The sequence below is a fragment of the Camelina sativa genome, chromosome 3 (genome assembly GCF_000633955.1).
Source record: "Camelina sativa cultivar DH55 chromosome 3, Cs, whole genome shotgun sequence".
Lineage (NCBI taxonomy): Eukaryota > Viridiplantae > Streptophyta > Magnoliopsida > Brassicales > Brassicaceae > Camelina > Camelina sativa.
This window is the reverse complement of record NC_025687.1, coordinates 12,791,168-12,801,658: the sequence shown is the minus strand read 5'-3', so window position 1 is coordinate 12,801,658 and position 10,491 is coordinate 12,791,168. Positions and strand designations below refer to the sequence as shown.

The window sequence follows — 10,491 nt, the reverse complement described above, 5'->3', positions numbered from 1 at the left end:
CGCCAAGGAAATTGCGCTCGCAGATATTCTCGAGCTCTGATTGCATCAATTATACTTCTATATTCAGCTAGGGCAAATCCTTTCACTGGATCAAAAAAGAAACGGTCTACTGGGCCGTACCTATCAAGCTGAAACCTTAGATGACCTTCAGTTTCATCTGGTCCTAAATAGCCTAACCACAACTGCCCCGAAGCCGGAAAAATGTCAAAAGCAGTGGGGTCCCCATCCAAATACCAAACAATTTTCCCTGATGTAGGGATATGGGGTGATCCTGTAAGAACAAAATTGTTCCTACGATCCACAGAGTTAGTCCTTAAATCCGAAGGCATTCTTGCAGAAGGGGACGGTGTATGATGGTTTATTAATCCCCTTGGGACTGAAGATCTACCGCATGACAAGTCTCTCTGATCAACAGTCTCAAAATCCATAGATCGTGAACCTCCCGCATCATAAACCGATCCAGCACTAGAGCGGACATCATTTTCTGCAGAACTGTGAGGTTTCACATGTGAAACTGATTTTCCATAATCATCCTCGTCACTCTCCATTTGACAATCTTCTGACTTAATATTTTTTCCAAGATATCCAAAGATTTCTTCTAGAGAAGGAATAGCACTGGATATATCCACAAAGGATGACAGGCTGCATATTTTCTTATACTGAAAGAAGGCCCACCTACCAGCGGAGGGACTCTTCCTAATAACCTGCATGAAGGATTCTTGAAACTATCAGACTTTTAGCAGTATACACCCATTACACATTAGCAATATATAGTTCCAAGAAAAGAGCAACTGAATGAAAAGAGTGACACAGCTGATGCTCAAGACAGGGAATAATAAAAATAACTAAAAACAAACTAAGATAATCAAATGCAACTTATTATATTAATTCTACACTAATCAGAGCATTACCATTCCTAACAAGCAGCTCGTTAGACTGTTGGATGCTTCTTTGACCCCATTCAACACTTCCACGTTCTTACCAGTAGCCTCTATATTGTTAGAACCTGTCTGACCAGAATTCTCGTCTACTTCAGGTTCATTGGTAGCGGCATCAATATCATTAATCTTTTCTGTCATATGAGTAATGAGATACCTCCCCGTGGCTACATCTTCTGTTGATGACGAATAGAAGAATCCGAAACAAGTGGCAATTGATTTTTTAGGGAAGTTGAAGAATACTTTCAGTAAAGCTAAAACACGAAATTGGGATAGTTTCATTAAAGGTAACGAGTTTCCATCTGTAATTTTTTGCATCAGCTGAGAAACTTTTTTGTCAGGTTCTTGCACCTCCAAATCACTCTTATCAACTATCTGGAAAATATCTTTCCCCTCAAAGGACAGCACAAAGAAGGTTAACACATTACTAAACACAGCAGAGCAGATATCCGGAGCCCCTGGTGATGACGTTTTCTTTGAATAAGCAGCAGAACATAGGTCAACTAGACCAAATATGCAGGCTTTAGCAGTTTGAAAAGCAATACCATCAGCATCTTGTCCTCCCTTTAAAGCTTCCAAGCTGAAGTTATGCATGTCGATAACAGCTTGTATTGCATCTCCGATAGCAGTAGGGCAGTAGAGTGCATATCGAGGAACGAGATCAGCCACAAGGCGCTTAACGCTAGTACAACCTGCAAGTATAAGCAACTATCTAAATCATNCTGTAAGAACAAAATTGTTCCTACGATCCACAGAGTTAGTCCTTAAATCCGAAGGCATTCTTGCAGAAGGGGACGGTGTATGATGGTTTATTAATCCCCTTGGGACTGAAGATCTACCGCATGACAAGTCTCTCTGATCAACAGTCTCAAAATCCATAGATCGTGAACCTCCCGCATCATAAACCGATCCAGCACTAGAGCGGACATCATTTTCTGCAGAACTGTGAGGTTTCACATGTGAAACTGATTTTCCATAATCATCCTCGTCACTCTCCATTTGACAATCTTCTGACTTAATATTTTTTCCAAGATATCCGAAGATTTCTTCTAGAGAAGGAATAGCACTGGATATATCCACGAAGGATGACAGGCTGCATATTTTCTTATACTGAAAGAAGGCCCACCTACCAGCGGAGGGACTCTTCCTAATAACCTGCATGAAGGATTCTTGAAACTATCAGAATTTTCGCAGTATACACCCATTACACATTAGCCATATATAGTTCCAAGAAAAGAACAACTGAATGAAATGAGTGACACGGCTGATGCTCAAGACAGGGAATAATAAAAAATAACTAAAAACAAACTAAGATAATCAAATGCAACTTATTATATAAATTCTACACTAATCAGAGCATTACCATTCCTAACAAACAGCTCGTTAGACTGTTGGATGCTTCTTTGACCCCATTCAACACTTCCACGTTCTTACCAGTAGCCTCTATATTGTTAGAACCTGTCTGACCAGAATTCTCGTCTACTTCAGGTTCATTGGTAGCGGCATCAATATCATTAATCTTTTCTGTCATATGAGTAATGAGATACCTCCCCGTGGCTACATCTTCTGTTGATGACGAATAGAAGAATCCGAAACAAGTGGCAATTGATTTTTTAGGGAAGTTGAAGAATACTTTCAGTAAAGCTAAAACACGAAATTGGGATAGTTTCATTAAAGGTAACGAGTTTCCATCTGTAATTTTTTGCATCAGCTGAGAAACTTTTTTGTCAGGTTCTTGCACCTCCAAATCACTCTTATCAACTATCTGGAAAATATCTTTCCCCTCAAAGGACAGCACAAAGAAGGTTAACACATTACTAAACACAGCAGAGCAGATATCCGGAGCCCCTGGTGATGACGTTTTCTTTGAATAAGCAGCAGAACATAGGTCAACTAGACCAAATATGCAGGCTTTAGCAGTTTGAAAAGCAATACCATCAGCATCTTGTCCTCCCTTTAAAGCTTCCAAGCTGAAGTTATGCATGTCGATAACAGCTTGTATTGCATCTCCGATAGCAGTAGGGCAGTAGAGTGCATATCGAGGAACGAGATCAGCCACAAGGCGCTTAACGCTAGTACAACCTGCAAGTATAAGCAACTATCTAAATCATTACTCCAACAAACTCCATTCTAAGGCTTCTATTCTTGTACAGAAAATGACTATAGGAGGCTTTCCTCAAGAACTAGAATATCTAAAACCATAAGTACTGATACATTCCGGCTTTCGCATACATAAGAAATGAATGGAAGGGGTAACATTAAAAGTAAGGAACACATGAAAGCTGACACAGTGTGATAAAATGGGCAACATAGATAGAGGCACCCCATCCAACATATCCATGGCTTTATCAAAGCTTCAAGACTGGTTAAAAATACAATTCCAGCCAGAGGAGACTCTAAGTCTAAGAACAATAACTTTTGTAATATCCTAACTACAAATACACAATCTAGGTGCAGCGTACTTAGGAACATTATCAGACTCTACCGAAAAAAAGGCGCATTAAAGGGACCCTACTTTGATTTAACATTTGTACCAGAGAGAATGAATCTATCTCAATGTCTTCCTTCTGATCTACAACTAAGAAGAGTTCAAACACAAAAGTCACAATGCTAGAGCTAATGAAAGGATTGTAATGTACTCAACTCTCCTAAACCCTAGTACTCTTCATCACATAATTAAGTTAAGAAAAGCCAACTGAATCTATTCGTTCTCTTACAAAGACATCTAAAACCACAAAACTCAAAAACGGAACTCCACCAACTCCACAAAATAGCAGATTATCAAATCCGTAAAACTGAATCAAACGAATGATTATTAAAAAACTAAGAATGAGAGAAAGAAAAAAAACCTCTGGAAGCGGAGATGAGGGAGCGATACGATTGCTCAAGATTCGCAGAGCGGCCGCCACCATCTCTCTGAGCAATACAAGATTTAAGACGCTTATAGCAGTCATGCACTCTTCGAATTTCTTCTCTGTTCCTGTTTCTCGTTTGAATTTCCTCCTGAGATTGAGGCGACGGCGTCACCGGAGCCGGGAACGAGCTCACCACAGTAGAATGAGATGGGGATTCTATTTGCGGTGGCGGAGGCTGAGGCTGAGATTCAGGGATTGACTCGTACAGCCGACGCTTTTTGATAGGCTGCTCGGCGCAAGCCATGGCATCGACGGGGAGAGACAGAGAGAGAGAGGAGAGGAGAGTCGCGGTTCGCTGGTGTGTTCAGGACCCTCTTTGTTTAAGAGTTTAAGACCTTCTAACTCGCAGAGAGGCTCCACGGTGACGATTTGGTTTGACTAAACTTTTTAAAACATCAAACCAAACCAAAACTAAGAAACCGGTTTTGTTTTTTTTTTTTTTTAGTATTTTTGTCATTAGAAGATGGTATGCAAGAAATCTTGAAGTATATTTAAGGAGTTTTTAATTAATAAACATTAGTATAACCAATGGTCCAAATTTATGATTGAATGACATAAATTTGTTTGTTCTTTTTTTAGTAAGAGAGATGTAAGTAAATGCAATTGAAGGATAACCAAAATCATTTAGGGTTTCAAACTCAACCTTTAAACACTAGTTCAGTCAGTGCTAATCACAAAAAATAAAAGTTTGTGCCAATGCACTTTTCTCTTATGGGGCATTCATAGTGATATATAGTCAACAAAATGTAGTACCCACTAAAAGAATTACATCAGCGTTGCATAAAGTATGAATTCATCTTTTATCATGAGTTGCTAATAAAGTCGGTCGAATAAATCAAATTATATCCCTCAATTGCATTTTGAATCCCTGGCAAAATTATTCAATTATATATTTGTTTTCCAAATTGCAAAAGTAAGAAAGACTGTTTATTAAATTAGTCTGATGAATTGACTTTTTTATAATTTTAAAAATATACTTACAAAAAAGGAGAAAGAGTACCAAAAGTTCTTTGAACCATAATGACGAAAAAGACAAAAGAAGTTAATTAAGAATAACAACAATATCTGAATGAACAACAATAGGAATGCAAATCGTAGGATCTTAGTGTAGATCTCTTTAGTTGGCCCAATTAAGGATATATTATGTTCTAAAATGGGGTTCTTTACAATTATTACGTTGTAACTTTGTAAACTCCTTCACATAAGCCGAGACAAAAGGTTGTGATGAAATCCCATGTCGAGTCCATTGTAAGCCAATGGCGCGTACATCCATAGTTCGTCCGAGCTCAACAGCTACATTTTATAACATATGCATGTTGGTTAGTTAATTAGAACATGGATAATGTTGTGTAGAGATAATAAACGAGTTTTAATAATCTATCTACATACCTTAATCTGAAGCTGCAAGAACTTCACGTAATGGACCGCTTCTTCAAGCATCGTGCTTATATCTACTTTTGTCCCGTTGGGCACAAGATTCTGCAGTGTCTTGAGCCTTTCGTTAATCTTCTCTCTTCGTTTCTGCAACAATTAATAAACTCGTCTAGGATCAATGTTGTTCATTATCATTTGGTTTTGATATAAAAGTTATACTATTAACGTTTTCTTACCCGAGCATAAAGGCTTTGAGGATCAGTGGCTGTTCCTTTGGTGGCTCTTGTTTTGCCTTTAACACTTGTGACCGAAGCTTTCTCATCATCGGAACTGTTGCTTAAGCTCTGACCATCTATACAATTAGTGTTGCTTTCCTCAACCGTATTGCTTTCTGAGCTTACCCTCTGTTTTTTCTTCGATTTTGCAATCTCCTATATATCGCGTAAATGATATTGTATTTAGTTTATTGCATAGTAATAATGAATGAAAGTAAACATTATATAAATATATATATTGATCTTCCACTTACTTGTCTTGTGAGGTCGCAATCAAAGTTAGTTTTGCATAGATTCTCCACGGTAAGTAGTTTCCTCTTTAGAGAAGACGTTTCTTGGATATGATGATTTTGATCCCAAGAATCAAGCATGGCCGNCTATTCTTGTACAGAAAATGACTATAGGAGGCTTTCCTCAAGAACTAGAATATCTAAAACCATAAGTACTGATACATTCCGGCTTTCGCATACATAAGAAATGAATGGAAGGGGTAACATTAAAAGTAAGGAACACATGAAAGCTGACACAGTGTGATAAAATGGGCAACATAGATAGAGGCACCCCATCCAACATATCCATGGCTTTATCAAAGCTTCAAGACTGGTTAAAAATACAATTCCAGCCAGAGGAGACTCTAAGTCTAAGAACAATAACTTTTGTAATATCCTAACTACAAATACACAATCTAGGTGCAGCGTACTTAGGAACATTATCAGACTCTACCGAAAAAAAGGCGCATTAAAGGGACCCTACTTTGATTTAACATTTGTACCAGAGAGAATGAATCTATCTCAATGTCTTCCTTCTGATCTACAACTAAGAAGAGTTCAAACACAAAAGTCACAATGCTAGAGCTAATGAAAGGATTGTAATGTACTCAACTCTCCTAAACCCTAGTACTCTTCATCACATAATTAAGTTAAGAAAAGCCAACTGAATCTATTCGTTCTCTTACAAAGACATCTAAAACCACAAAACTCAAAAACGGAACTCCACCAACTCCACAAAATAGCAGATTATCAAATCCGTAAAACTGAATCAAACGAATGATTATTAAAAAACTAAGAATGAGAGAAAGAAAAAAAACCTCTGGAAGCGGAGATGAGGGAGCGATACGATTGCTCAAGATTCGCAGAGCGGCCGCCACCATCTCTCTGAGCAATACAAGATTTAAGACGCTTATAGCAGTCATGCACTCTTCGAATTTCTTCTCTGTTCCTGTTTCTCGTTTGAATTTCCTCCTGAGATTGAGGCGACGGCGTCACCGGAGCCGGGAACGAGCTCACCACAGTAGAATGAGATGGGGATTCTATTTGCGGTGGCGGAGGCTGAGGCTGAGATTCAGGGATTGACTCGTACAGCCGACGCTTTTTGATAGGCTGCTCGGCGCAAGCCATGGCATCGACGGGGAGAGACAGAGAGAGAGAGGAGAGGAGAGTCGCGGTTCGCTGGTGTGTTCAGGACCCTCTTTGTTTAAGAGTTTAAGACCTTCTAACTCGCAGAGAGGCTCCACGGTGACGATTTGGTTTGACTAAACTTTTTAAAACATCAAACCAAACCAAAACTAAGAAACCGGTTTTGTTTTTTTTTTTTTTTAGTATTTTTGTCATTAGAAGATGGTATGCAAGAAATCTTGAAGTATATTTAAGGAGTTTTTAATTAATAAACATTAGTATAACCAATGGTCCAAATTTATGATTGAATGACATAAATTTGTTTGTTCTTTTTTTAGTAAGAGAGATGTAAGTAAATGCAATTGAAGGATAACCAAAATCATTTAGGGTTTCAAACTCAACCTTTAAACACTAGTTCAGTCAGTGCTAATCACAAAAAATAAAAGTTTGTGCCAATGCACTTTTCTCTTATGGGGCATTCATAGTGATATATAGTCAACAAAATGTAGTACCCACTAAAAGAATTACATCAGCGTTGCATAAAGTATGAATTCATCTTTTATCATGAGTTGCTAATAAAGTCGGTCGAATAAATCAAATTATATCCCTCAATTGCATTTTGAATCCCTGGCAAAATTATTCAATTATATATTTGTTTTCCAAATTGCAAAAGTAAGAAAGACTGTTTATTAAATTAGTCTGATGAATTGACTTTTTTATAATTTTAAAAATATACTTACAAAAAAGGAGAAAGAGTACCAAAAGTTCTTTGAACCATAATGACGAAAAAGACAAAAGAAGTTAATTAAGAATAACAACAATATCTGAATGAACAACAATAGGAATGCAAATCGTAGGATCTTAGTGTAGATCTCTTTAGTTGGCCCAATTAAGGATATATTATGTTCTAAAATGGGGTTCTTTACAATTATTACGTTGTAACTTTGTAAACTCCTTCACATAAGCCGAGACAAAAGGTTGTGATGAAATCCCATGTCGAGTCCATTGTAAGCCAATGGCGCGTACATCCATAGTTCGTCCGAGCTCAACAGCTACATTTTATAACATATGCATGTTGGTTAGTTAATTAGAACATGGATAATGTTGTGTAGAGATAATAAACGAGTTTTAATAATCTATCTACATACCTTAATCTGAAGCTGCAAGAACTTCACGTAATGGACCGCTTCTTCAAGCATCGTGCTTATATCTACTTTTGTCCCGTTGGGCACAAGATTCTGCAGTGTCTTGAGCCTTTCGTTAATCTTCTCTCTTCGTTTCTGCAACAATTAATAAACTCGTCTAGGATCAATGTTGTTCATTATCATTTGGTTTTGATATAAAAGTTATACTATTAACGTTTTCTTACCCGAGCATAAAGGCTTTGAGGATCAGTGGCTGTTCCTTTGGTGGCTCTTGTTTTGCCTTTAACACTTGTGACCGAAGCTTTCTCATCATCGGAACTGTTGCTTAAGCTCTGACCATCTATACAATTAGTGTTGCTTTCCTCAACCGTATTGCTTTCTGAGCTTACCCTCTGTTTTTTCTTCGATTTTGCAATCTCCTATATATCGCGTAAATGATATTGTATTTAGTTTATTGCATAGTAATAATGAATGAAAGTAAACATTATATAAATATATATATTGATCTTCCACTTACTTGTCTTGTGAGGTCGCAATCAAAGTTAGTTTTGCATAGATTCTCCACGGTAAGTAGTTTCCTCTTTAGAGAAGACGTTTCTTGGATATGATGATTTTGATCCCAAGAATCAAGCATGGCCGGAAGATTTCCTCCAGACATTGCACCAAATGGGAACATATCAGGAAGCAAGAGAGCATGATGATCAGAAGACAAGACATTGTTTTGGTGATGATGTTGATGAATATGACCATTGTAAAGGCTAGCGAGGCCAAGCATCTCGTCTCGCGGTCTGTCCTCTTTAGATGATGAACATTGATCAAAGTTGAACATCCCCAAGAGAGACTCCAATTCACCATCAACAAAAACGTCCATGGCTCTAACCTTCAACTTAACTCTTGTCTTTCTTCTTCTTCTTGTTGTTCTTCTTCTTTTTGTTTGTTGTTATAATAGCTCTGATCTTTTGCAATTATATATATAGGTTGGAGACACTTGATGATGAAGAGAATATTTCTTGAGGAAGATTTGGTGATGATGAAGAGAGATCAAGAGATTCTTAAACTGGTACAATCATTTGTGTCGTGAACAAGTCGTTAATTAAATAAGTGAAATGAAGCCATGCATGATGATGAACACGATCAGTCAACTTGTGGGGTCGACAACAACAGGCTTTGTTCCTTCACGACACATTAATATATTCGAATTTATAAACCCATCCATTCATATCAATTAAATTTAAGGGAAATACATTATGTATAAGATGGTAAGAGATTAGTATAATAATGAAGAGAGACTTTACATTGGCCACACAAGAGAAGCGGTGAAGAATATAAATATGGCCACGCCAATGCACGATTTATGAAATCATTATCGCAAATTCAACAAGTACACTAAAAAGAACAAGAAAATAAATAAAAGGAAACCTTTTAATTTTAATCTATCCATGCCGTTTTAAACCTTAAATTACTAATTGCCCGGTAGGTCTCTCTTAACTACTTGTTTTTGGAGGCAGCATGATATATCCGGCGTCGATGACTTAACTTATTTGGCTGAAGCTATGAGCTTTTTAAGGAAGATTTGTATATGCAATAAACTCTCATTCATAAGAACAAAAAATACTATTCAAAAGAAAAAAGAAGTTCAAAACCTAAGCCTATCTTTTTGCCCGACAAAATTTTGGAGGTCAAGGCAAAAAAAAAAACGTATCTCTTTTGTGACTTGTGAGAAATTAAGTTTAGGTTAGGATACAAGACCAAAACTCAATACAATAATAATGGATGTGACTGGTAACATGACTTGTTAGTAATTTAAATCGCGTTAATGTTTTAGATCATTGTTAATGCAAAAATGTTACCGTTCATGATTGTATGTGTTTGTAGATATTTTGTGTTCGGTTAAACAATTATAAAACAAAACAAGAGTCATAAACTACGAAGACTTTGCGTATTTCTAAAGTTCGTCAGTTAGAAAAACTGTACATTTTAAGATGCAAAGAAGGCGAAATTCAACACTCATATAGTCATATGTATATAAATGCATGGTTATATCAATGATATAATAAACTCATATATTATATGTAAAAATAAATTAATCTAGTTATGGGCATGTGAAATGAATAAGCTAATTTGTATGTATTATAGTTGACTGTTTGCTAATAAATATTTTTTTAAAGTTATCTGAGCTTCTTATCTTTTTGGTCCGGCTGGGAGGCAAATTGCCTTATAACTTATAAAAGGTCAAGTAGGTATGTAATGTATAATCGGATATAAGATAAACTAACACATAATTATAATAATATTAGGACGGCACAGTATAGAGTTGGAGATTCCGACAAGATGAGATTCAAACTCGTTTTTTGTCTTACGATCATCCCCACATAAAATCTTTTTTACAAGTTTTTTATAAAAGAAAAATTCGAAGAAAATAAAAATCACAGCTTGAAGATATGTTCAAT

At 36.8% G+C, this 10,491-nt stretch overlaps 3 protein-coding genes across 5 annotated transcripts in view; all 3 read right to left on the bottom strand.

Annotated features, from left to right (window-relative positions):
* The window catches only part of LOC104776828, a 7,362-nt gene extending 3,194 nt beyond the window's left edge, over nucleotides 1-4,168 (bottom strand). Inside the window, exons 1-3 of one of the 3 annotated variants that reach the window (XM_019243691.1) lie at nucleotides 3,788-4,168; nucleotides 2,302-3,020; nucleotides 1,675-2,093 (exon numbers count right to left, since the gene is read on the bottom strand). In XM_019243691.1, the coding sequence (XP_019099236.1) occupies nucleotides 1,675-2,093; nucleotides 2,302-3,020; nucleotides 3,788-4,097 (1,448 nt within the window). In that variant the 5' untranslated portion in view covers nucleotides 4,098-4,168. Of the gene's footprint in view, nucleotides 1-264; nucleotides 705-1,674; nucleotides 2,094-2,301; nucleotides 3,037-3,787 lie in introns of all 3 variants that reach the window. The other 2 variants (XM_010500967.2, XM_019243692.1) reach the window with 2 other exon arrangements.
* LOC104776829 (transcription factor bHLH54-like) lies at nucleotides 4,812-5,873 on the bottom strand. The gene is made up of 4 exons (XM_010500968.1): nucleotides 5,757-5,873; nucleotides 5,464-5,658; nucleotides 5,243-5,374; nucleotides 4,812-5,146 (listed from the first exon to the last, which is right to left on the bottom strand). The coding sequence occupies exons 1-4, from the start codon at nucleotides 5,871-5,873 to the stop codon at nucleotides 5,051-5,053; spliced, it is 540 nt and encodes a 179-aa protein (XP_010499270.1). The 3' UTR covers nucleotides 4,812-5,050.
* On the bottom strand, nucleotides 7,614-8,956 carry LOC104776827 (transcription factor bHLH54-like). The gene is made up of 4 exons (XM_010500966.2): nucleotides 8,559-8,956; nucleotides 8,266-8,460; nucleotides 8,045-8,176; nucleotides 7,614-7,948 (listed from the first exon to the last, which is right to left on the bottom strand). Exons 1-4 carry the CDS (start codon nucleotides 8,910-8,912, stop codon nucleotides 7,853-7,855), a joined length of 777 nt encoding a protein of 258 aa, XP_010499268.1. The 5' UTR covers nucleotides 8,913-8,956; the 3' UTR covers nucleotides 7,614-7,852.